Raw genomic sequence first — 26,597 nt, forward strand, 5'->3', positions numbered from 1 at the left:
TGATGGCTAAGGGGGTTATGGGTGATGGTGATTATTGAGATGTTAATTTAAATGATGCTGCTATTGCTGACAAAGTGAAGATGGGGATGATGGCTGTAACAATGAGGGTCGCAGTGATGATGATGATGATGATGATGATGATGATGACGACGATGACGATGATGAGGGTGAGCTCTTGTACCAGCCAGTGATGATGAAGAATATGAAAATGTCTGTGGATGATGGGGATGGTGAGATGATCATGATGCTGAACAAGGTGATGATGATTAAGTTTGAAATTGTGAGGAAATTGACGATGAAGAGGGAAGATGATAATGAGGAGGGGGAGGAAGAGGAAGGTGATTATAGTGAAGAGGAAGAAGAAGAAGATGATGATGATGGTGGAGGTGATGATCTCTCATCCCCTGCTCCCCCCTATAGGGGCACCGCCGCCGCTGTGCCCCTCCCATGAACAGCGTTGCTTCGGTGACTGCCGGTCTACGTGATGACGTCGGATGTATATGAGCGCAGGCGGCGGGATCTCTCTCCCCTTTTACCGCCATCGGAGCGGAGTCTCTTTCTTCCCCGGGACCTCTTCGCTGCGCAGCGCCGCTTCACCAGTCCACCCTCCGGCCAGAGAGCGAAGGTAAGGGACAGGACTTAGAAACGGCCCCGGCGCCGACGCACAGAACTTGTGCGTCTTTTCAGAAGTTAAATGTCCAATTCGGCCGCTTTAATGAGCGTTTAACAGCTGCAGAGCAAGACGGCTCCTCTCTGCTAATGCTAGGCAAGTCAGACAGCGGCAGCAGCCATTGAGACTGGCTCCACCATGATGTGTGTTAACGTTACTCGCGATTAAAAAAAATAATAAAACGGTTATCATGTATGCCCGTTTCCCCTGGGTTGTTTTGACAACCATTGCATCGATAGAAACTACAAAACGTCGGATAGTTCCCGTAATTGTCGGCTTTTTTCGACATTTGTTGACACGTGTCTTGTATCTTGTATTTTTGGACTTGACCTTATTTTATTTTTTTTGGAGGATGATACACAGGGTGGGGAACTGTGGACGGGAGTCTGGACTTTAGGTAAACGGCACACGGCGGCGGGTTTAACTGGATAGCCGGTAATATTACATGGCGACAGCTGGTTCAAACATGGTTACCGGATCGTTGGCATCACTTCCTAGCTGGCCCATATTTTCTAGCTACGGGACCGTGTCTGCCGAGACTGTTCCTCCCACTTGCTCAGCCCAAGTAACGTTAGTGCGCATCAAGCTAGCAGCACCCAAGCTAGCTTAAATAGCCAGACACATCGAGGCAGTGCGGTGACAAGACCGGGGCAGGCCGGCTAAAGTTAGCCTGTTTACTAGCCAGGGGTCGGCTTGTTTATGGAGGAAGCTTGTGAACATTTGTGTGGGGGGGGGGGGTTTTGACGTCGGACGGTGAACGTTTCAACAGGTTGGCTGGCCTCGCTCGGTCCAAATGAAGTTGAAAATGTGGCTTCGGAGTGAGCATGCAGGCACCCAGCCCCTGGGCTTTTTGTCAGTCACTGATGGTTTGCTAGACCTGAGCATGCAACACGTGGTCACTGGGCAGGATTAGGAGGAAAAGCCTGTCCCAGAAAGGAAAAGGTTGGACCAACGTTACGCATGTAGTTAATAATGTTCCTACACAGATCTGAAAACATGAATTATCTAGTGGCTATTTGGTATTTCGTTGGCTTTTTGTGACAGGGGTGATAAGGTTAAAAGGGCTGTGTTATATGCTTGATAGTTACATTCCTAAAACTGAACATGGCCTGCTTTTAAAGCTGTGACGTTTGCCAAATATATCAGATATGTCTGATATACCACAAATCACTTGAACAGGTCAGATGCTGTGGTGATGGGTTTTCAGATGATATTGTATATAATATTGCATAGACATAACTAAACATGTGCATGTATTCCAGGAACTTCTACAGTGACACATAAATGCACTCATAGCTCCTGACAGGCATCATCTACTTTCACTTAAAATGCTGAAGCCTTGTCTCCCAGTAGAGCAGGTTGTCCACAACACTTGAAACAATTTTTTAAAAAGCAAGTATTGAACCCAACTTGAAACACCCTGTTATTACATGTTGTGCAGCTACAGTGTTTTAAAATGTGTGCTGCTAAGAGCTTTCTACAGTACTTTCCCATCAATAATTTGGCATAATAGAGAATACAAGATGGCTGGGGTGGTGGGTGTCATCTCACTTTAAATGTTGTATTGTGATGTGGTGCATATGTGCTCTTTTTTATTATTATTCTTGAATGCTTGTGCATTTGTTCATATGGACCGGAGTTGACTAAAAAGTGAAAGCTTTAAAGTGTATCTCCGTATTAAAGAGTGACAGGATGCAGCTCTCGGTTGAGAAATGGGACATGATTAAAGCCGCAGATCAGAGTCAACACAGAGGCTGCTTTCTTCATCAGTTATCCCCTTTATAGAGGAAGAAACAATTTGATCTGCCACGTGAGCTCAGTGAACTGTCACATCAGCTCTGTAGTTGAATGATCATGCCGTATTAGCTGGATGTAGGCCAGCTAATATATAGAGAGAGATGGTGATGATATGATGGCTTTGAAAGGATATCAGTCATGCTCCTTTTTTTGGTTTCAGTTTAAATCGTTCGCCCTCTGAAAACTGTTTTCATCTCAGTGGCTGATTTTTAAATTTTTTGTTTATTTTAATTTCCCTACTCATGTGCGACTCCAGAGGTTCTAAGGTCTGGCCCGTGGGACCCAGAGCCGTGCTGCCATGTAATAAGGGGACTGACTTACACCTGGGATGACGAGTGAATGCAATTAACGACTTGACAGGATGGCAAACCAGCAGGAAAGTGGCAGTCAAAGACCAGGATTAGGAACCTTTTGCCATAGTCTGCACCTTATTGACTGTATATAATTATTATGATATGATACAAAGCAGAGAAGAGGCAAAAGGTAATATTTTACATTTTCAAATATTGTATTATCAAAATTGTTGATCGATGGACTGTTCGATTAGTCAACAAATCGCTTCGGGTCTAAACTGATGTTCAGAGCAATGGACTGCGTGCCACTGTTATGCATGACATGAAACCAAACAGTGTAAATTAAAAGCTGTAGTAACAAACAGAATTAGCTTTGAATCACAGCTTCACTGCTTGCTCAGAATCATTCATTTGGACAGAGGTTTGTAATAAGATAACATAATAAAAATGCTATGAGATGTACAGCTGTCAGTCTTCCAATGGGATATATTTGTAACTCCTTCATGGCCACGCGAGGATATGCCAGCAAAAGGGTGCAAAAATGTAATTTGGATTTAGGGGCTGCACAAAGATCGTATTATTAGGGTTTAAATAATTCTAGAAAATGGATAGCTTGAAAACATTAAATATTGAATACTATACTGGAAAATGAGTAGCATCCTGCTTGTAAGAGGTCCAGGGTGTGCCAGTGAGGTAGATGAGACATGAGGTAGTGTCGCTAGGTCTTCTTCATGGTTGTCCTTGTCTTCCATGTAGTCACTCCAGGGTTTGATATTATCTCACTGTACTGTTGCTGGACCAGTTTGAAGGGAGTGACGAACCTCCTGGTTTGCGGATATCATTTCCATGCAGGAGAGATGGGTGGGGCAGCTGCAATGTTTATTACAATACAAAATGTACTATGAGGCCTGTGCACAACTTAATACACATCAGGTGCTTTGTCATTTCAACGTTAATCAGTAATGACCTGAAATTGAATGACCAATATTGAACATTTCCACTTCCTCAAATGACCTGCACACATGGCTGTTACATTTTAAAAATCCATTTTCTCCCCCGTCCCACAAGGCTTTGGGTTTGAGTTACAGCCTCCATAGTGATTGTGAGCTTCAACACCGTTATCACTTCCAGGTCATGATCTATTTACTAACTGTCTTATGGGCACCGATCGCCTGTTCAACTCTACCCTATCTGCCCCTCCGAAAAGAACACCATGGTAATCCATCTCTCTAAAGGGAAGAAGGCTCTGGGAAGCGGTGAGGGGTGACTGAGTCACAGCCAGGGTTGATCAAGTCTGGACCCAGAAGTGGACTTCTTTCATTAACATGTGAATTATCCAGATCCAGAGTTTAATAAAAATGCTTTGTCCACTGAAAGCAGGAAGTTTGTTTCAAAGCATGTGATAAACAGTGTACACTCTGTGTACACTACTCATTATTTGGGAATTGATATGATGGGGGTAGAAAATTTAGACAAATATGGCTCACTGTGTGCTGCTTGTGCAGAAATTGGGGCAGGGGGTAACATTAGTAGATGCCCACTTTTGCAGTTCATAAACTTATTCATTAGTCATTGTGAAATTACTGGTCTCTGGTCTTACCTTAAAGAATGGAATGATGGCACTCAACCATGACTTTCTACTCTACCACCCATTGGTAATACACTTTTTTAATAAACCCCAAAATTCTAGGGAGACCTTTGCATTGGAACAGAGTTTGCATTCCTTTATAGCAATGGGTTTTATAGAAATGAAAATCACTGATGTCAACAGCACAGTTTGTCAAGATAATCCCAATGAGTATCTTTTTCCTGTGCTAGAAAAAAGAAAAGGCTTTGCTGTGATCTTTCATTGGATACAGGCTGTGTGTTGTTGACTGCTGCATAGGGTTCCTTTTTTAATATGCATTAATGGATGGGGGTAGTGCACAAACAGTAGTATTTTGCATGAGTAGGATTTCTTTTAATGCTAGTTTTCATTTTATTTCGATCAAAATGGATCGGGATGGAGAGACTTTAAAACCTTTTATGTAAAAATCTAGGTTACATAAAAAAATCATGTAAAGTGTCTGTTCTGGTAACGGGGTTTTTCTGGCGCAGAAGCGCAGTGGATTGCCACATATGTAAATGTAAAGTGTGACACACTGAAATGTTTATGGCAATCAGTTGGCCACTGAAATCTAGTAATCAGCTGTTGTAGTAGCTTTAAATGTCTGAAGGTCTGTGTGACCACAATGCATGAAAACATTTTTGGCCCTAATCCGAATCATTTTAATATTGAGTATCTGCTGTTACCAAGTTTTGTACAAGCTACTTGATCCAAATACGGGAGGTTCTGGTTCGAAGATCTTAAATTTATAAGCTTAAATTATTGATTTGAATGAAAGATTAACGTGACTGAAGTTATTGGAACTAAGCCCCTCTGATCTGTTCAGTGTTGCAGAAAAGAAGTTCTTCCCTCACAGTCTTTGACGAATACAAACACCCAAATCCACAACAGCCAAGTGTCATTTTGTCACTCACGGACTATATGACCTGTCGGAAAGCACCGCCTTAGCGAATCAGTCAGAACAGTCTTTCACTGGTGATCAAATCATGTTTCATATTTACACGCTCTCATTTTCACTATATGCAGTGAAATGCTGCACTGTAGAGCCCGACGGTTGTAAAGGAGAGCAGCACTGCAACACCAGCAGGCTGAGGTGGACAAACAGCCGAGTACAGTAAAGAAAGGATCGACTTTGGGTCTGCTTTATTTTAACTGATACCGATCCATTCAAATATGCCCGGATCAGCCCTGATACCGATCCTCGGCTCGGGACATCGCTAAAGTGAACAGAAAAGAAAAAATGTAACATGACAATAATCAACAAAACTTTGAGGCAGGTCAAAGAAATGCTTGCAGTCGTAATGGCTCAGTTGTATTATTATTATTTTGAATACGCTAAACTATAAAACATTCTGTGGCTGTTTTTCATTATGTGTTGCTGCACCCCTGGAGTATGCTAAGCAGCTTAAAATTGGCATCAGGAGTTATTTGCCAATGCTGTTTGACCCAGATCTGGTGACAGGCAAATGTTAGTCAAAATTAATTAGTTTGTGTCCTCCAGTATTTCTAAACTAATTACTTTCTCTCCTCTCTCTTTAGCATCACTTGAGACTCGGCTAAGATGGCAGACATCGACAAGTGAGTACAACTTCCACCAGTGTTACTCTGTATCAAACACTTGGCCTCTCTGCCACTTGCCTCCTCTTTCGGTGCCTGAAGTGGACTCCAGGAGTCTTGGACAGTTAAAAGGAAAACACCTGCTGTGACCGATTCGGGCGTGGTCAGATATACAACACGATTTAACCCGTAGAGGGCAGTGCAGCTGGCTCTCCCTCGACGAGCCCCAATGAAAACAGTTGTTTATTAAGGCTGGGGCTGTTTGGGACGCCACGCCGGGGCTCAGGTTCCATCGTCACAGTTTGACACACACATCCAAGGCACCCCACAACATTTGAGAGATGGGCCTTAACATCATTCCAACAGCAGTGATGCTCCAGTGGTTGTCGCACAACACAGGGATGAATTCCGTCTCCCTCTCACACATTCCTTGTCCAGTGTTAGTCATTGATTTTCACCATGTGCTGCAGACTGACAGGAGGATGATAGGCCATGCTGGTGACGCTGTGCTGTGTTCAGTATTGAGCTCTCCTGCACTGCATCTTTAAAGTAGGGTGTCATGTTTCAGTGCGTGGATCCAGTTTTGATTACTGCTGGAGTCTTTTTAGAGCTACACAAGACCCGATGGTTTAAACAGCAGAGAATTGTATATTGTCTGGGCAGGGAATATTTGTGAGCTTAATTCCTGCTTCGCTCAATTACCATCAAATGTGCCTTTGAGCAAGGCATGTAAGCAGGACTGCTGCTATCGCTTATATTCATGTACTCCACCGATCATTCTCAAGGTTCAGGTGTGAAATTTTGTGAGTAGTGTAACCTAGCTTATTTGAGTTTCACCAATCACTCATGCCTTTGGAATAAAAAAAGGAGCTCAATATTTGGTTTCCCACTGAAGCAGCTGGCAGGGTGGCCAAAGTCACTGGCAGCCTCACCCTAAACACGCCAGAAGTGGTTTGGTGGCTGATGTTAATTCTGTGCACTCATAGACAGTCTGAAGTGTGTGTGTGTGTGTGTGTGTGTGCGCATTGGCTGACCTTCCCTTCTGCCTCCCTCCCCCTTTGTGTCTCCTCGAGCAGCAAAGACCAGGCTGAGATGGATCCGGCAGATATGGAGGATGTGGAGGAAGTGGAAGAAGAGGAGACGGGAGAAGATGAAAACAGCAAAGGTAAGTCTCTGCAAAAAATGCTACAGCGCAGAGTTTTGACAGTGTAATTGCTATTAGTGTAAGTATAGTTATTGACGGTCTGTGCCTTTTTTAAAATGCAAATTAAACTGTTAATGGCACTTTTGCAGACAACACGTAGAATACATTGTTTAAAAGGTAATGAAAAATAATAATCAAATAAAAAATCAAAGTGTTTTTTTTAATCGTTCAGGTGTATAACGATGTATTTCCAGTCTGAACCCTGTGTACCTCTGCCTGGTATTTTACATGACTTGATTTTGAATTGAAGTTAAGAGATGGAGGCACTAATCCGTTTTATTTTGGTATCTTGATGCTGTTTATGCATCCTTTGATGCTCAATAAATGATTCACACAGTTTATCTTATATTAGCCTACTCCAGGCTCATTGTGGATAGATATAGATGGCTGTTTGGCCTCGTCTATTTATAGCAAGTTTGAATAGTCTTTTAAAAGCCAGACTTGAAAGAAGGCTCATTCTGGCTGCATATGACTGATCTGTCACAGCGACCACACTGGAAGGAAAGCCTTACTTGAGACCTGGAAGCTGAAGGGAGATTATAAATGCATGAGTAATACACAGTTACAGCTTGCCAATGTTAACATGCAGTGCAAACTCTAGTTAAGAAACCTCGCACATCACACATTCACACATCAAGGCTGCTGTGAGACGCCAGTAACAAACTTGGAGGGCCCCACAAATCACAGCTCGGCTCATAAGATTCATGGAAGTGAATCGTTTACAACGAAAGGTGAAACTAAGCCTGCTGCCACCACAGTGTAAATTATACAGCAACACCCATCCGCAAGTTTATCCACTGTTGCAGATGACGATGCTCCCCCAGTTTTTGGAACAAGGTATGCATGAATGCTCCACCTACAAATGCACAGGTGCATGAGTGGAACTTGGCACCAATACTGGCAGGGTGACTGCTATAAAAGCCTTAAACCAGCAAGTGTTTGCACCATGTTGAACTAGATGGCAGAAATGGTGGGTCAGACCTGAAACGCACCAGCCGCAGAGCAACAAAGGCAAGTAATGGTTAACAGCGCTACTGGCTCGTGTAGAGCAGCACACCAGGAGCAGGCTTAAAGTGATATTTCACCTAAAATCTATTAAGTATAAAACACTGAGCTCTAAAGGCTTAAAAGTTTGACGTTTCCTCCTTCCTACAGTAGTGGATAAAGAAGTTTCTATGGTTTATCATTCCCCACTGAGCAAGTATGTAAACATTAGAAGTCATTGTAACTGAGTAAAAAAGGTGGGCAAAGAGAGAGAGAGACACTCATTATCACCGTCAAAAGGCAACTGGTCCTGTGGTGGTGGACCTAGCCACCAAAAACAGCTTTTGTATCAAAGCGGCCAGCCAACAGCTTGTGTTGTGTGAATTCAGACAAGCATAGGTGTATTTATTTGACTGGATGCAGAGCCTTGGACAGCTTATCTATGCGAGCTGGTAACACATTACAAGCAAAATGCCCAGGATGTGCCAAGAGAGAAAAGTGACTTCCAATCTCTTTAATCTTCTCACCTGCCAGCAGCGATCTGACTGAGCTTTGATAGGTGCAAGCAATGTGTCGGACACTTGGATTGTACCATCTGTCACCTGTCTGGTTGCACAAAGGGAGAGCACCATTCGTTGCAGACTTCTGCCCATTGTGTCTATGCAGCATTGGCATTATGCATGTTATTAACCAGAGTTCATTCAGTGTTTACCTTATTTACTTCAAATCAAACAACAGGAAACAAACTTGTTTAAGTGTGACTGAGACGACGGATTGCTTAGAGCAGGAAACTGCTCTTGTACTCTGCTCCACCCTGCTCACACACTCTGGTAAACACAGACCATGCTTAGGTGTGCAATATACCACAGAGTGGCTCAGATATTGCAGGGAGGGTCAAGTCATAATACTGACTTGGAGCAAACAGAAATTATGTTCTTGTGCAGGTGAAGATCCCTGTGCTGAACATGAATTTGTTTATTTGTACAAAGCATTAATTTAATCAAACCTCCCGCTTGAGGTCAGTTCTCAACAAAATGTGAGCCAAAGACCCCTTTCATGCTCCTGAATTGATTTTAACTGCCTTCGTGTTGCATTTTTTTAGAATCAGAAATACTTCGGGGGAAATTACAATAATTTCTGACTGTAGATGTGCATGTGTGTCCTCAGCTCGTCAGCTGACTGTGCAGATGATGCAGAATCCACAGATCCTGGCTGCGCTGCAGGAGAGGCTGGATGGTCTGAACGGCTCGCCGTCAGGGTACATGGAGAGGTGAGACATGATCTTATTTTTGGTGATAACTTGATGTTAGAACACATGTGTAACGTTTCTTCTACAGTTGTCATAGATTTTATGCCCGGCTCACTCAGGCCATATCAAAGAAGGGGGGTCCACACGCTAACAATGTAATTAATGAAGGATAACTCAAAATGAGAAAAGCATGATGTGTGAAGTCAGTGGTGAAGTGTGGGTGTTGGGTGCTATGAAACTAGGTGCTAAATCTGCATGTGGTTTAAACAAAGAACAAACAAAACAAAACCAAGATGGGTGCCTGGAAGGCACTAGCCTTCCAAGAGGGAGAGGGAGCCATCTTGGAAGCCAACCGGCTTACATAGATTCCCAGCAGGTGAGGCCAATCCCTCATTGAGGTCGGGAAGGACCTGAAAGATGGAAGCAGAGGCAGGCCAAAACAACAGGCACCGTCATATGGCTCGGGGCCACCATGTAGAGCGGAATCCGATGTTAAGCATCTGTAAGGACTAAAGCAGGGAAGATGCATGTAATAGCAGTTGGCTACCTCACAGCATCTGATGTAAAACATTTTGAGGAAAGGCTGGTTAACGCTTTTTACTGGTCAAAACTACAGTATTTTCCATCATAACATACCAGTTGATGTCATTACACTGTCAAACATGAAAAAAAGCTTTGTTTTTAATCTAAAACTTGCACAGTGGATGTTTTTGAATCCTGTGGATGTTTTTGAATCCTGTTGCTGTGGGCTATCAGTCGTAGGTTGTGATCATTTACTCACTCTTGGATAGTAGGTGGATGTTTTTGCTTCTCCAATTGCATACTTACATGCTAATTAGTGTTGTAAGTGGTGGCTGCGCCTTGTTGAGTAGCAATGCTTTTATGCAAATCGAGTTCAAGTGAAGTTCAGTCATTCATGTTTAGCAGCAATTTTCCAGTTTCAGATGAAAACCGCTGAATCCAGAGGTGAGGATACATTAAAGTAACCAGCATAAGATTCAACCTGCCACTGAATGGCTGAGCCCATGCAGAGGCTACAGTTTGGTTTCACTGTGGTACTGCTGAGCTGCTCACATGAGAATAATGTCAAGTCTCAGCCCACGTTGGGTCAATTACTAACCGTCTCAATAGCAGAGAAGCAAGGGGAGAAATTGGCGCAGCTTCACAGGCATCACTTTGTATAGAGCAGCTGAACAAGCTGCCAGTCGGCAGCCCTTGTTTAGCTTAATTTTGATTGGCACAGTTCAAGGAAAAAAGGTCAGCTGAGGCGACCTGAGAACTGCAAAAGACAAAAGCCTGTATATGAGATAGGGTCCGTACAAAGTCTTGGAAGTTTGGAAAATGCTTTTATATGTGGTTTTAACATTACATTTTCAGGGTTGGGAATATGCTTTAATTGCAATATACTCTTTAAAAAATGCTTGATTTTTAACATAATCTGGTGTTTCATATATATATAATCACATATATACAGACGCGCATCATGAGGGCGACCATCTGCTCTCAGAATGGAAATGTTTTGTTTGGGTACCTTCAAAGTGCTTGAATTCTACTCTTAAAAAGCTGTACGCACCCTGTAATACTATGTATCCTATGTAAAGTCAAAGGGGGGGTGCATACTGTTTATAAGCATCGGAAGTTTATCCCACTCATGGATGAGCTCAATGCACCAGCTCCATGACTAAAATGTTAAAATAACGTGAGAGCAGAGGTTCAGGCAGTGATCGTAGCCTCTGAGATGCTGTGTGAATGCAGTCGTGTGTCTTGGCTGCGGGGCTGCGCCACCCACTGCTCCTCTTCTCAGCAAAACTGTCAGCAAGCGGCTCTTTGATCAACTTGTCAAGTATTTGGCAGTCACCAACAAACTCTACCAGTTTCAACATCCCAGCGCTTGGGACCAAACGTGCATTCCCATGCCAGGATAGTGCAGGCGTTTTAATTTACCACACTGCAGAGAACCTCGACTCTGTGAAGGCTCACTACAGCTCTCACAGCCAGGTGACCTCAAAGTTACTGCTCGAGAATGCGCCGATTGACGTTCAAGGCTTCAACCCCAGCAAGCCTGTCTGAGGCCTCAGACTAAGAAATTGGATCTTTTAACACAACAAAATGAATGGTTGGCACAAATTGTTTAAACTTTTGTAGCACTATACCTATTTTAAACTTTTCAGTTTTAAATCTGAATGCTAGCCTGCAACACTAATGGCATCAAATCTTATTCATTACTTCAGCCTGCATTTATGCATCCAAAACTTGTTTTTTTTAGCCAATACTGTGTAGTAGACTTGTAATTTTCAAGTACAAGCAAGATGTATACAGGTATTATGTAACTGAGGCCAACCTACATTCTGGTCAAAGGTTACAGAGCTGAGATATAAAATATCGAATACTGCCATAGTCAAGGACTGACAAGGTTGTTTAAGGTAGTAAGTGTTGTCTATACAGAAGGTTCAGCTCTGAAGTGTTTCAAGATCCTCAGTATATCAGAGAATTTCAAGTTGTTGTTGTTGTTATTGTTTTTTTTAATCTTACAATATTGAGGAAGCCACTGCATCATCCACACTAGGAACCAGGCCATGAAATCCTCAAGCATAAACAAATAAATCTGTGTACAAGCAAGACATCATTTCTGCAGTCTGCTGTTAAATGAAGCAAATCTCAATAAAACCTGTTGTTGACGTAGTTTCAGTTTAACAGTGTGGACCTGGAAGGCCACTCTGACTTATTGGAGATCCTCTGTAGTGTGTTGCTCTGCTGTAAAGATATTATGTCTTCTTTCACTGTTACACTTTATAGATAAGTCACATTAGCGTACGCATGGCCACACGTGTAATAATTGCAGCTAATTTGCAGTGAAAGCAGAGTGAAATTTAAAAAAAGGAACCTTTTATGCCAGCATCTTTCCAGGATTGTACTTACGTCTTCATCTCTGTTCATGTCTGTCACCCCACAGTTTACCAAAGGTTGTAAAGAGACGCGTAAACGCCCTCAAGAACCTGCAGGTCAAATGTGCCCACATTGAGGCAAAGTTCTATGAAGAAGTACATGAACTGGAGAGAAAGTATGCTGCCCTGTACCAGCCCCTCTTTGACAAAGTAAGTCATTTATACATTTTCTTTATTGTAACTTTCAATACTCATACTGAATTTCTGCAGCTTTACTGTTTTTGTGCTGTTGTTTGTTATAGAACAGAATACAGTTAAACTCCCTGGGTTTCCTCAAAGCAAAAACTAAAAGATTAGCATCACAAGTTTTCATTAAAAGAATCAAGAACCTTTATGGCTGCTGATTGTTCCGAGTGTTATCAGTGTTGTGAGTGACTGGACAAGAAATTAAGAGGCAGTTGACACTTGCATTGTCAAATACATAACATGTGGTTGATGCATTCACCCTCAGCATCTGCTGCCTTGAGCGGGCTGCCATGTTTATGCTGATCTGTGCTGCTGTACATCTCGTCAAAACAGCCCACACACACACACACACACACTCTCGCACACCCTGTCCTATCTTTGATATTTGAAGCAGCTCAGGCAGTTCCACAGATTCCATTTTAGAGCTCGGATATAAAACGGGTCGTTCCGGTCGTCTTTGTAAAGCAGATGGCTTCTTATGGCTTCTGAATGTAAACGGAAATGCCACCACAATAGCTATAGCATTTTATTATCGTTTACAATTTAGGGTTGAACGCACGACTCAGCAGCATTGATGACGATGTTCAGTGTGGAAGAGGTGATGAAGACGTCGTCATCAAGCGAGGTTGACCCTGCTCACTTGAATCTGACTAAAAACTAAAAATTTGACTTGTTTTCTCCTGTTCTTTACAGAGGAGTGACATAGTGAAAGCAGCTTATGAGCCCACAGATGAGGAATGTGAATGGAAGCCAGATGAGGAGGAAGAGCTGACAGTAAGTAAGCAGGTACAGGTGACGTATACACCTGCATGCTTCCTGTCTGACTGAACACTTTTTTGCTTCTAGTTTCACATGTCATGCATGCAGCTGAAAGCCAGAGCAGAACACTGCATGCAGCTAATAAGGGATTTCAGTTTTTCCATCACAATCACTGATTTCAGATGTTTGTATTACAAAGCAGCAGTACAGCTGATGAAATCGGTGATCTATTGCAACTGGTATTCTTTATTTTCTCTTTTTTGGGGGGTGGGGGGCGCATTAAATGGAGCTAGTTCCCTTGCTCTGTTTTTTTCCACCTTGTCTAGTCCCCAAGGCTAAGTGTTGTCTTTGTGGGTGTAGGTGGGTGGAAAGCTCTGTGTTTCATATGGTACGATATGTGGAAAGAAAAATGGTTGATCAAGCGTTATTTTGAAGAGAAAATGTCTCCCTCAACCAGGATGAGATGAAGGAGAAGGCCAAGTTAGAGGAAGAGAAGAAGGACGAGGAGAAGGAAGACCCCAAAGGCATCCCCGAGTTCTGGTTAACGGTTTTCAAAAACGTGGACCTGCTCAGTGACATGCTGCAGGTAGGTTCCCGCAGGCGGCTGCTGGGGAGGCAAGGAAAATGGGTCACAGACAGTATTTGCTTCCAGCAATGAAAAATCAGGGTTTGCTTCCACCTGCTGGTAAAGTTGTGTAGAGCATGGGTTTGGAGTGTGGATTCTGACAAAACATGGTATATTTCCAGCCATAATACATGCTGGATCATCTTCTAAATGCTTTCTCTCCTCCACAGGAACACGATGAACCCATCCTTAAACATTTACAAGATATTAAAGTAAAATTCTCAGATCCAGGACAGCCCATGGTGAGTGAGAAGGACTCTTGTTTAATGGCTGAAACCAGTCCCCCCCCCCCCCCCCTTTTTTTTTTTTACTTTCTGTAATCGAGATCTCATGTGCCCCCCCCCCCTTCCCAGAGCTTCACGTTAGAGTTCCACTTCGAGGCCAACGACTTCTTCACAAACACAGTGTTGACGAAAACCTACAAGATGAGGTCAGAGCCCGATGAGAACGACCCCTTCTCCTTCGACGGGCCAGAGATCATGTGCTGCACAGGGTGAGTACAGCACCTCACTCGGTGGTTCAGTTTTTATGTTTTAAATACAAGTCATAAATATGTTGCCGTTTCTGCGCGTTTCTAGAAAGAGAATTTGTCTCATTTTCGTACTAATTGACAGTGCGGCGGTCTTAGTTCATATGAATAAGATGAGACTTTCAGGAGCACTGTTAATTTGATGGCAGAGTGTCAAAGGTCTTTGTATTGTTCATAATGTCAGCCTCATTTTAACCTTTCTCTCTCAATCATTTTTAAGTGGATATCAACAATCGCACCGGCTAGATCCTAAAATAAACCCAAGATGTTGTTAAGATTTGACATTTTGAAATGTTGGACACTGACCTTGCCTTTCTCTTGCTGCCTCCCCCTCTTGTTTCGCCACAGTTGCACGATTGACTGGACGAAGGGCAAGAACGTCACGTTGAAAACAATCAAGAAGAAACAGAAGCACAAGGGTCGCGGCACAGTGAGGACGGTCACCAAAACGGTCCCCAACGACTCCTTCTTCAACTTCTTCACCCCACCAGAGGGTAAGGATGACGGGGCAGACACAGCCAGTTGATTTTGCCTTTTCTAAAATTGACCAGTTGGATGTTTTTGCCTGCTACAGATGTGTGTTTTAACTAACTTGAACTGTCTCCGCTTGTTTGCAGTTCCCGAAAATGGAGAGTTGGTAAGTAGGCATTCTTCCCCTACACGTGTTGACGCATTTCAAAGTTTTATCAACTGGTTAATTTGTCAATTCATCAAAATACTTTTTTTCCCCTAATTGCCATGTATCATTGTTCATAGCCCACTGCAGATTGTCTCAAAAACACTTGGGCTATAACGTTTTAACAGTGACATTTTGTCTGACTGTCAACATTTAATAAACTCGCACTTTGAGTGGCTTAACGGATAAGTGGTGATAATATACATTTTTGTTGTCAAGGTCCATGAAAAGACCAAACCAACAATGAATTTATCTGAGAAGTATTGCCTGTCTGTATATAAAGCCTGATATATCTTATTCCTCTGTGCTGTCGAGCTCGCTCCAAAAACCCAAACACTCAAAACACATCAGTGAGTCACACTGTTGCACTGGGTGACATGTTCCTTCATTACCATGAACACACACAAGTTGATTTTGACTCAGTTCCACAGTCTCAAATGCTCACTAAAGCACCAAATTAAAGATTAAATAGTCCTGTTCGAGTCATTTTTGTTTAAAAAATGACGGAGCAACTTTTTTAAAAGTGGAAGAATTACGTTTCCAATGGGAATCGGGAACCATTGGGCTTGAGTGCCACAGACAGGGTAGGGACATCAAAGTATTGAGAGAGTGACTGACATATTATCTTCTGACTAAAATACTGAATACCAGTATATCAGAATACCCTGTCCTGTTAAAAGGCATCATTTTCCAAAGAAGACTATCCGATGTGCTTATTAAGTCTAGATTCTGTCAAATTCCTTATTGAATCTGTTAAATCGGTTCGCTTGGCAACAAAAGTCATAAACAACTTTGTTTTAGAAGCAAAACTCAAACTAATATTAAAAGAATCTTCATTCTAATAATCAAACTTAAAAACGGTGGAGAATATTCAGCAAGTGACTTGTTTGATCCTGAGCATAACAAATTTGGGTATTTGACAAACTTCAGGTCCAAAGTGAAACATCCTATTGTGACCTAAGCTTAAGTACAGCCTGGTATGCTATCTGCTGTTTTTGAGGGACAATTAAAAACGGCTGAATAAACAGTGACTGGCCTGGTCTGTTTGCAGGATGAAGACTCGGAGGCGGTCCTGGCCGCAGACTTCGAAATCGGCCACTTCATCCGCGAGCGCATCGTACCTCGGGCTGTGCTCTACTTCACAGGCGAGGCCATAGAGGACGACGATGACGACGTGAGTCTGATCTCATGTTTGGCTGAACTTGTTGTAAACCAGGCCACAGTAGAAGAAACGCATGCCGCCATTACAGAAGTGTGCTACTTTTTGGCTTTGTCAAGGGAACAGATGAGGGGAAAACAAGCTTTGCTCTCTTTTCAGCTGACAAGTTGACAGACAAGTTGAGACATTATTTATGACTATATAATAATCTGGCTTTATAATAAAGATAATTATCAACTGTTCTAATGGAGTTCTCCCTGGCAGTTGGGTGTGCTTTACCTGTATCATGTATAAGCTAGGTTAAGCCTGACTCTTATCAAATGTGGGGTTTTTTTTGGAGCTAATCCTCATGTTTGTGTGTTACAGTACGATGAAGAGGGAGAGGAGGCGGACGATGAGGTAAGACCACTAAGTTAACGTATGAGAAGGACCACAACATACAAGAGATGTGTGGTTTTAGCATTGTGTTGAGGAAACCCAACAGTCTGAAGTTGCTCTGTGCCATGTGTTCAGGAAGGAGAGGAGGAGGCTGACGAGGAGAACGACCCCGACTACGATCCCAAGGTGAGATCACCCCTCCCGACACACACACACACACATCCCCTCCCTCTCTAAAGATCTCTGGTGTCCTGAGAAAGACCTTGCTCAGCTGTTCTCAACTTTGTTGGCTCAGGACGCTCTCTCCAAAAAGTAAAGCGGCTCTTACTGGAGGCCATTGATGGCTGCCGTGATCTCTCAGAACCCTCCACAGTTCATGAGTGAATTTTAAAGTTGCTACAGTGAGAAACTTCTTCTTCTTCTTTCTTTTTTTGCATTGCATTGCACCATCCAGTGCCCTCTGGGGGTTCCTGAGCTGCAGGTCGAGAATGGCTGTCTTTTAAACTGACTCAACATACAGAATACATACTGTCAAATGCATCTCATTTTTTTTTACACCAGCTTTTGGTTTGCTTCAGCTTTTTATTTTGATGTTGTGATCTTGATTTGGCTTCCGGACCAAAAAGAAAACGCAAAACACTCCCAGTTGATAGATTTCCTCTTCTCGCCATTGTCTTGAACCTGTATTTTCGGAGTAACTTTTCACCAGTCAGTCAAGTCTGGCTGTGTTGCATGTTGTTACTAAAACCTGCACCTTTTTTAACCTTAAGCAACACACAGATCTAGTATTCCTTAAACACCAGTGAAATGTTATCCGTATACAATCGTGAATCATAGATATTCATATTTTGGCACATTCAAATGCATTAGCACGATAAATATATAGTGAAGTAGTTGGTTTGAATGAAAGAAAGCACACACATGCACTGTGCAAACCTGCAGAGGTCTATTGTGATTCCACTGAGACAAATTCACAGCTTCACTGTAACGTTGCTTCATTTTATTTATTTATTTTTACGTGACTGGAGCAGCTTGTTGGTTTGCCACCACACGATATAAACAAGCATGACCTTCTGCTTCTTTGCGAGAAAAAACCCCCAAACGTCTTTGACATTCTGTATTCTGCTAGTTTTGCTTTTTTTGTTTTTCTCCTATTCATTAATGTTTCTTCATCTCCGGTCACTTTGGCATCTTTTGTCAGCTACTCTTTAAATTTTTCCTCACTAGGTTTAAGTGGTGACAGTAGAAAAATAACCCTATCCTGGTAGGTACAGCTTGTGAATTGTCAGCTTACTACCATCACACCCCCACCCCTTCACCCACCCGCCCTCTCAGTTTGTCTTTTTTTTTTTCTTTCTTTTGCTTTTTCCTTTTCCTCCCGTTTTTTTTTTTTTCTCCATCCACCTCTCTGCACCCCCCGCCCCACACATGAGCACCCTCCTCCTCCTGCCGCCGTGCTGCACCCTCCCGAGTTACTAACCCACTGGTTTGTTGTTGGTTTTTTGGAGTTTAACCCATAGTGAGTTCTGCATTTGCACTTGTATTATTTCTGTATGTTGAAGCTAGTCCAGCCCTCCCTTTTCTTTTGTTCTCCACCATGTTGAACTTGTCTCGTCCACAAACGCAGGCTAGTTGTTTGTTTTTGTTTGTTTATTGTCAGGTTGCGGATTTGTCTGCCATAAATATTGTGCTTTGTTCATACCCATATAAACATCATTGGTCCATCTGTCCGTGGTTTTTGGAGGACTGCTTGTGTTTGAATTAAGGCCTAACCAATAGTCAGAACTCGGCAGATCACCAAAATACAAGAAATGCCAGCAAAGTGCTTCATCTCCCTGAGGGTGCCGTCATTGTCGGCAGTAACGCGGCCTGTTTTCATTAGAAACTTGATTGCTTGCTGTTTAAAACCAGAAAAGAACTGTCAAGATGAGAAGTCTGTCAACAGATGTTGTGTCATAGTCCGCAATAGAAGCAGAGCTCTTACTTTTCACGCTTTGGTGAAAATATGGCGCAGTGTGTAACTACTCCCCCCCCCCCCCCCCAAGGACTATGTGAACTGAAAGGGTTCAGCTGCGGTCACATGTATTGCACAATGGCCAAGATGACCTTAAAGTGTTCAGTCAGTATGGCATTAGGCCATGGAGAGCAGCCTGAACCGCTGCAGTGTGCCATCACCTCTAGATGTGTCTGTCTGCTGGAAGGACGCCCTACCCCGAGTATGATGGGCTCTTAATTATGATTCGGTGCACTTCTCATCCCTTATTTACTCAAGTGTTTCCTTTCATTTTGGCAGCTATTTGCTTTGAGCACAATGGCCTGAGGTTCAACTTGTATATCACTGAATCATAACAGAAGTTAGAGCAGGTCTAGACCGTACACTTCATATTATTATTTACAGACCCAACAGTTACCACGATGAGCAAGCGCTTCACGACAATGGCAAGGGAAAACTCCCTTTTTAACAGGCAGAAACCTCCAGCAGAACCAGGTCCTGGGCGGTCATCTGCCTCGACCGGTTGGGTTTAGAGGTTCCGTTTTGAAGTGTTTACTTTTATTATCCCTCGTAGATGTCTCTCTGTCTTCAAAGCTCGTTTCCAAATATGCAGGCATCTCCTTCCCAAGTGTATATACTGAACAACAGGTTCAAAGAAATATGGCATTTCAATCCCATTCACTCATTTCTGTCTCAGTATTAAGCTTTGTATGAACAAACATACATTTGAATCATGAGCCAATGGAGATTATGTAGCGTAATATGTTTCAAGGCTCATGTTTGTTCGTGTAATGTTCCTTAATCTGGCTTGTGCTTGTGTCATCTTGGCCCTGACCTCACTTGACACCTAAGTGCCCAGTAGCTTCAGCCTGGAAGCATTGATCTAACTAAAGGAATAGTTGGATCTTTTTGGTGTTTCATGTCCATATGATAATTATGAAGCAGTAGCCAGTTAGCTTAAGAGCTTTTGAGGTGTTGGTGAGCTGGTTTTGTTACCTTTTTTTAGGCAGAGCCAGGCTAGCTAGAGTCCTTGTCCTCCATCCCAGTCTTACCTGTTTGTTAATAATTTTATCTAAAAAAGAAAAGGCTCACAGTATTTTAAAAACGCCTACAGAATCCGGGATGGGGTCATTGTCATGGATCACTTGAGACCGTGACGCTCCACAACTTCTGTAATCATTGCATTCGAAAGGATGCTGCTGCGACAACCACATTTGTCATAGTGTGCCTAATCTGAATGTGTCATCGTCCCCATGTTCATATCTGAGTTGTTTGTGTTCAAAATGTCTGGAGGTGAGAAGCTTTTCAGGCGTGATTTAGAATTCCCAGCAGCTTGTTGAATGTTTTAGGTCTTGAAACGGCTTTGCTGTGTGTAGATCTGATTTTGGTATGCCAGGTGTGTGGTGTATGTGTGTTTTGGAGTGGTTTTCGTCTTAACCCCCCCCCCCCCCCCCCACACCCCTGTGATTTCTTACAGAAGGATGCAGCCCCCCCAGCTGAGTGCAAGCAGCAGTGAAGCCTGGCCTTGCTGCCCTGAGGATCAACTGCACTGTAATGGCTTCTCAAATTACAAAAAAAAAAAAAAAAAAAAAACAGATTAAAAAAAAATAGTTACTTACCGCCTTATAATGTTTTGTATTTTTCTTGGTAGAGAATTTGAAGAAGAAAAAAGTTTCAAGATTTTTGTTACAAAAACTCATGGTAATATACTGGGAGCTGTGTGGCTCAATATACATAGTATTTTACTAGACCTGTTTTTTTCCTTCTCTTCCTCCTTCTCTGTACAATAGATAGAATACAGGAGAAAAAAAAAAAAAAACCTCCCTCAAACAGCATGAACTTGTTTCTTCACTGCTAAAACTAGTTTGGGTTCTTGTGAAGTCTTTTGTTGTATTTGCTCTTCGACAACAGCTGTGGTTTAGACTGCATCGCGGCGACGTCAATTTATAATTCCCGCCCCCTTTTCCTTCCTCTTCCTCCTACCAAAGTTCCAGGTTGGTCAGTTCTGGTTGTCCCAGGTGAATCTTTTTTTTTTTTTTTTTTAAACTCTTAGCGGGGCCTTTAGCACTTGTAAAAGCACTGTAGCATTTCCAGCTCTATTGACGGAGGGCAGATGGGTGACCTATCTAACCTTGCTGAGCGTGGGATCCAGAGTTGGTGTTTTTGTCGACTTCCTGCACCACTTGTGCTCAACTGCTTTCCACTCTTGATACATTCCAGTAAGCAGACTAGCTGGCACCCCTCTCAAAGGGAGTCCACTTCTCTTTTAACAAGACGGACTCATCTAAATTTAACAGTAAAATGAAGTTTGTGTCGCTCCCGGGGCTTGGTTCAGCCTGGTCGAGTCTCTAACATTCCAGAGAATTCTTCCGATGCAGAAGGGGATGAGACGGTTTGGTAGGATGACCAGTTCGGGGCCACCCAGCACCAGTGACCCAGTCTTCAGGCTCCTCGTAGGCTGTCGTCTTTTCTATAGCACTTTGTACTAGTGTGTGGTGTACCAGTGGTGTTCTGTCAACGGTTGGCTGTCTTGACTATTCCTTGTGAGCAGCACTTTGGTTGATGCCCCCCTGCCTAAACAGGGCACGGGGGGGGGGCCGGCGCTGTAACCCCGGCTCTGTGGAGAGTTCAAGTTGTGCCATCTGGTTTTGAAGTGCATTACCTTTCTTAACAGAGGGAGGCACACTTGGCCTGTTGGGAGAGGTTCTGTAGGACCAGGGTTGGGCAGATGTAGCACAGCGAATGACAAGAAAAGACCAAACCAGGTTTTGAAGTGTCTGTGGACATGTCAGGTTCACCCAAACCCCCCCCCCCCCTCCCCCCCTCATCAGTTTAGACATTTACTTCCTTGTGTCGCCAATTCACAACTGGTCAGGTTACTCGCACGGACCTCAGCCCAGCCCCTGAGGTCTTGGTTCATTTTTATCACTGTGAAAGAAAGAGGGGAAGTGTGACAAGGCCATTGTGTTGGCCAATGACCCCCCCCCCCCCAAACAAAAACTCCTTCCTTTTTGTTACCCAGAAGGCCACAGAGAAGCATGTCAGAGCAATACTTAAAGCGAGAAGAAACCGTAGCCTCCCTGTCCATTCTTAATGCCTTTTTTTAGTTGTGAAAACAGCCAAGTGCTGGTTGTGCTGGGCAGCATCGTGTCCACTGTGGAGCTCCAGGGTACTTCTCATTCTGCAGGGAGTATTCAGATCATGTTTATTGGGAAAAGGACGTGAAAGGGTTTCTGTAGGGTCCTTCTGAGCAGCTGTTGTCAAGGCAAAAACGCTATGCTACAAAATACTAATGTACTCAATAACTGTACGTGTATGTTCATGAATAAATTGGTTAAACATGTCTAATATGGGTGGGTTTTTTTTGATCAAGTTTGCGTTGTCGGAAATGTTAAACATTTATTTTGCCAGTCACACCTATTGACACAAATAAATCGTTCTTGGTATAAAGATTGTCAACATCTATTCTTCCAACATATTTATACAAATTAAACAGCCACATCAAACTACTGGTCCTTGGACCAGTAGTTTGGACACCCACACGCCAGTAGAGGGCGCCATTGCTGTGAGATTGTACAGTATTTGAGACTTGCTGACCTCCATGGGGAAGATGGTTTGTAATGAAATAAAAAAAAAAAAAAGACCACATGGAGTATCACACTGACACCAAGAGATAAGAGTGGTTGAGATCATGTCAGCAACTTAATACAATGTTGGGTTGTTTAAACTGTAACAATACTTAATGCTTTGTATATGAACATTTTAAACATTTTAAAATCATTGCCTGCAAATGAGCAACTGTGGCTGTTTAATGTGGTGCAGTAAACGATACAATACCAGCCTTTTTGGCAGGTGCAGCGTCAGCTTGTGATCCCAGCCTTCCTTCAGGCCGTCGCCTTGGTCCGGACACAAACGATGAGCAGCTCAAACAATCTGTCATTTTTGAACAGAACTGTAATAACATTTTGTGAAACGTCGTTTTCTTTTTTCATTCCTTAGATCATTTGGGTACCCTACATGTTTATCTTTAGAGCCCCTTCTTGGGTCTCGAGCCCCAGGTTGGGAACCACCGCTCCACAGTGTGGTGTAGCAGGTGGCTTGTAGGGTCACTTAAAGTAAATGTAGTTAATTACTTTCCACATGGTAACAGCCCAAACTGCCGCTTTGATATAACTAGAGCTAAATGAACACCTCTGACTGGCTTAATATTATATATTAATTTCCACTAGTACAATTATAAAGTGTTCCTGTAAGGTGTTACTTTGTCCATCAGCAACACTGCACTGTCAGACCAAAGTGCTCCCCACATTTAGTTTTATTTTTGTTTCCACACAGAAACAAATATTTATAAACATATAAACATTTTTTTGTCTGTTTGGAATGATATAGTCCCTTCATAATATCAATATTATCAAAGCCTACTTTTTAAAATGATAAATACAAATGTCAAAGTAATGAAGTGGCTGTCAGAATTTTAAATCCATTATCATTAGTAGGCTGTCATTGTTTTCAGGGTCTCAGGGGGGCTGGGTGCTACTGGGGGGGGGGGGGGGGGGGGGGTGCACCTCTCCAGCATACCACTCCCGCCCCCAACCCCTACACACACACACTGTGACCAACTGCCAGACAGTCAGGCAAGCCTCCTCACTACAACCAGCACTACTCACCGCCGCCGCAGTCACAGCGGCAGCTCATGCCTTCACCTGCTCCGGGAGAGACAGCCGTCCAGCCGTCAGTCCGTCCGTGCAGCCGAGCAGCCGGGGAGGTGGAAGCCTGACGCGTTCCGATGAAGATGCTGGAAAACGGGAGGAAGGTGTTCAAGGAGGGTCTGCTGGAGAAGCGGAGCGACGGGCTGCTGCAGCTCTGGAAGAAGAAGCACTGCGTCCTGACCGAGGACGGCGTGCTGCTGCTGCCGCCCAAGCAGCACGACCAGCCGCAGCACCATCAGCCGCACCACGGCGGCGGCGGCGGGGACGCGGGCAAAGTCAAGGAGCTGCACTTCGCCAACATGAAGACGGTGGACTGCGTGGAGCGGAAGGGCAAGTACGTGTACTTCACGGTGGTCATGACGGAGGGGAAGGAGATCGACTTCAGGTGCCCGCAGGACGAGGGCTGGAACGCGGAGATCACCTTGCAGATGGTCCAGTACAAGAACCGGCAGGCGATCCTGGCCGTCAAGTCCACCCGGCAGAAGCAGCAGCTGCTCGTCGTGCAGATGCCCGGCCAGAAGACGGTCCGCAGCTCGCCAAACGTGGCGTGACCTGCGGCGCGTCCCGCGGACATTGGTGCGCCATTAGCGGTAAGACAGCCGAAGAGAAGGCGAGATTGAGGGGGAGGGGTGGGCTCCCCAGGTCCGGGGACCACCTGGGGGACCCCCTTGCAAATTAAGGACCCATTTTTCGGTTTCGTTGTATTCCCTGGATATTTGTGCCATGAATGAGGACGTCTGTTTTCATCATGGGTCACAGATCAAACCCTGAGCGAGTGTTCTTCCAGAGGGGGACAAAAGCGTACTAAATGTGGATTTATTTTGGCGTAAAGAAAAGTTTGGGAGACCCTGCTCTAGGCCTGCCTGTATGTCTCCCTCCGCAGGAAAGTGTGCTGGATAACCATTCCCAGGCAGGTTTGATATTTCATACAAGGGGGGGGGGGGGCTTCTCCCTCTCCAAAACATGGCTTTACGCGCGGACATGAGTAGATTTAAATTACGCCGGTCGCGTAATTATTTACATCAACACTGGAGATGTGTGTATTTGTTTATATACTCCGTTTAAAAGTTGATCTACAGAAAAGAATCGAAACTTGTGCCTCAGAGACTCCAAATTAAGCGTAAAGACGCACAGATTGCGCGCAAAAAAACAAAAACAAGTTGGTGACCCCCCCATGTCCCCCCCCCCCCCCCCCCCCCCCCAGTTTAGGCAAACACATTGGCCTCCAGATTGACTCTGACATTCTAACCTGTACTGTAGCACAGTCTCAGCCTCACCAGAGCCAGGTGCGTGCAGCCGGACAGTCCAAATAAACACCCAAGCAGCTCCTCTCACTCAGACTGGTGTTAATCAGTGAAATAAGATGGCTTTTGTCTGTCTGCCATGCACGTTGCTCCGGGTGGCACGTGGTGATCTGTTGTCACACTGAGGTTTCAACCCACCCACCCCCCCCCCTTTACTGTTTTTTAAGAAGCAGGCTGCTGCTTCTTTTAGATAAGCTCTGGTTTACTCTTGAACACACTTTAGTGAATGAACTTAAAGGTATTTGGACATGAACCTGCCATCATAGAGTAAGTAGAGTAATATATGTCCTCAACGCCAGGTTGCTGAGTAATCCTCACTCTCTCATACATGTTTATTTCTTCTGATTTCAACAATAAATGTATCCTCAGTTACAAAGTTCAGATAAAGTGAGGAGGAAAAGTTGTTTTTTTTGCCCTTTGCAAGTTGGCATCAGTGGTTCAATCCAGACTGGTGAAATGAAGTGAGCAGCCCGAGGTCCCATTATATTGAGTCCATGTTTCAAGTGAGATTAGATTTCCTTTGCGCCCCCCCATCAGTCTGCAGTCTGTCTAACCCCTTGCATCCGCAGGTTAATTGGACGCTCAGCTGGAGGATGGATATCAAGCCGGGCTGCATCTCCCCTGCCGCTTCACCACCGAGCTCCAGTCTCCAGGAGAACCCCTCTTCCTTATAGTGGTTTCCACAGACCAGCGCCCCCCCCCCCCCCCCTTTTTCAATACAGAGACTTATTTCACAAAAGACTGATGAACGAAAAGCATGTGAGAAAACAGCTGTATTCTACCTTGCGATGGGTTTATCCCTTATTTATTACATGTGTATATATATTTTCTATAAAAAAAACAAACAAACAAACGTTATGATGTTGATGAATGTTCAGTGTGGTTGTTGCTAGAGTGGAACCAGAAATACTCACTCTCGGAGGCTCTTGGCCCACGTTACACACAAAATCCATTGGGAATAACTTTCATATAGTTATCTTGGGATGCTGTAGGTTAGTCAAATCAGTCCATTCCTGGTATAAAAAAAAAAATGTGTCACTGGTCCATGTTTTCATTTTTCAACTGAACCAAAGAATCATTTCATTACATCTCTCTCTCTTGTGCAGTGCTGCAGCTCAGAATATACTATACTAAAATACTATAGATATATCATGAGATACCTGCATGACCTATATCTAATTTGTTTGATAGCCTTTATTGATAGCTACAGTCGTGTTTTCATTGTGTACATCAGTCATTTCCCATCATTTTCTTTGACTGCGTTCATAGACACAAAAGCTGTCTCTTGCTTTCTTGTGAGTCTTAAATCTTGAGTAAGGTTTGTTTGCTGTGGTTACAGAGGAGAGCTTATTGATGTTGTGAGTAAGTAACATGCACAGTGGAGTTTCTGTTGCGTTGAACATTTTCAGGAGCCGAGCCCGCTCTAGAGAACAATTTAATTGGTTGCATTAAGTCTCAGTGGGTTTGGGACAAATTACCGCTGTTTTTCTGGCTTGGTACGTGCAAAGAGGAAAAGTACCGTGATATTTTCAAATCTGTCGAAATTCTGTGTTTAAGCCTCTTGGTCTGTTGTACCTTGGTAGCTGTGTTGTACCATTTAGCCTGCCTTCGTCACGGTATAACTGCTCCACAGAAGAGGCGTGTTTTTAGACAATTATGACTAGCATGTTCACGACAAGCTGAAATGTCTTCGTTGTTTTAAAGACGTGTCGTTTTGTGTAGTGGAAAGTCGAGTGTCACCGTGACCTACACTTCCTCTACCTGGCCACGGGGGCCAAAATCACTTCACAGCAGGGAGGCTTGCCAACTAGCTAAATGAAGCTGAAACAGACTCTTTGGCTCCACCCACTGACATTTACCACAACCAATCAGATGATCTCCGTCTCTGTAGCAGCTCCGCTTCTGAGAAATGTTCATGAAACTATATTTCTAATCTAAACTGTGATTGCTGTGAAAGGGCAACATCAAGTGGAA

The 26,597-nt window shown here is 43.7% G+C and overlaps 2 protein-coding genes across 4 annotated transcripts; both read left to right on the forward strand.

The window, feature by feature from the left end:
* Nucleotides 1–535: 535 nt before the first annotated feature.
* Nucleotides 536–21,953, forward strand: nap1l1 (nucleosome assembly protein 1-like 1). Of its 3 annotated transcripts, none has more exons than XM_070928763.1 (15): nucleotides 536–625; nucleotides 5,906–5,944; nucleotides 7,000–7,088; nucleotides 9,279–9,381; nucleotides 12,314–12,455; nucleotides 13,185–13,277; nucleotides 13,708–13,836; nucleotides 14,046–14,117; nucleotides 14,229–14,368; nucleotides 14,753–14,898; nucleotides 15,022–15,041; nucleotides 16,132–16,254; nucleotides 16,606–16,638; nucleotides 16,753–16,803; nucleotides 20,088–21,953. In XM_070928763.1, the coding sequence occupies exons 2-15, from the start codon at nucleotides 5,928–5,930 to the stop codon at nucleotides 20,124–20,126; spliced, it is 1,197 nt and encodes a 398-aa protein (XP_070784864.1). In that variant the 5' UTR covers nucleotides 536–625; nucleotides 5,906–5,927; the 3' UTR covers nucleotides 20,127–21,953. The 3 variants fall into 3 exon arrangements, with proteins under 3 accessions (XP_070784864.1, XP_070784865.1, XP_070784866.1); XM_070928764.1 differs by having other exon boundaries at nucleotides 13,185–13,265; XM_070928765.1 differs by having other exon boundaries at nucleotides 13,185–13,265; nucleotides 20,091–21,953.
* A 1,443-nt stretch (nucleotides 21,954–23,396) lies between these two features.
* On the forward strand, nucleotides 23,397–23,870 carry phlda1 (pleckstrin homology-like domain, family A, member 1). The gene has a single exon (XM_070929388.1). It carries the CDS (start codon nucleotides 23,397–23,399, stop codon nucleotides 23,868–23,870), a length of 474 nt encoding a protein of 157 aa, XP_070785489.1.
* Nucleotides 23,871–26,597: the final 2,727 nt, after the last annotated feature.

Source organism: Enoplosus armatus, chromosome 22 (assembly GCF_043641665.1).
Source record: "Enoplosus armatus isolate fEnoArm2 chromosome 22, fEnoArm2.hap1, whole genome shotgun sequence".
NCBI lineage: Eukaryota > Metazoa > Chordata > Actinopteri > Centrarchiformes > Enoplosidae > Enoplosus > Enoplosus armatus.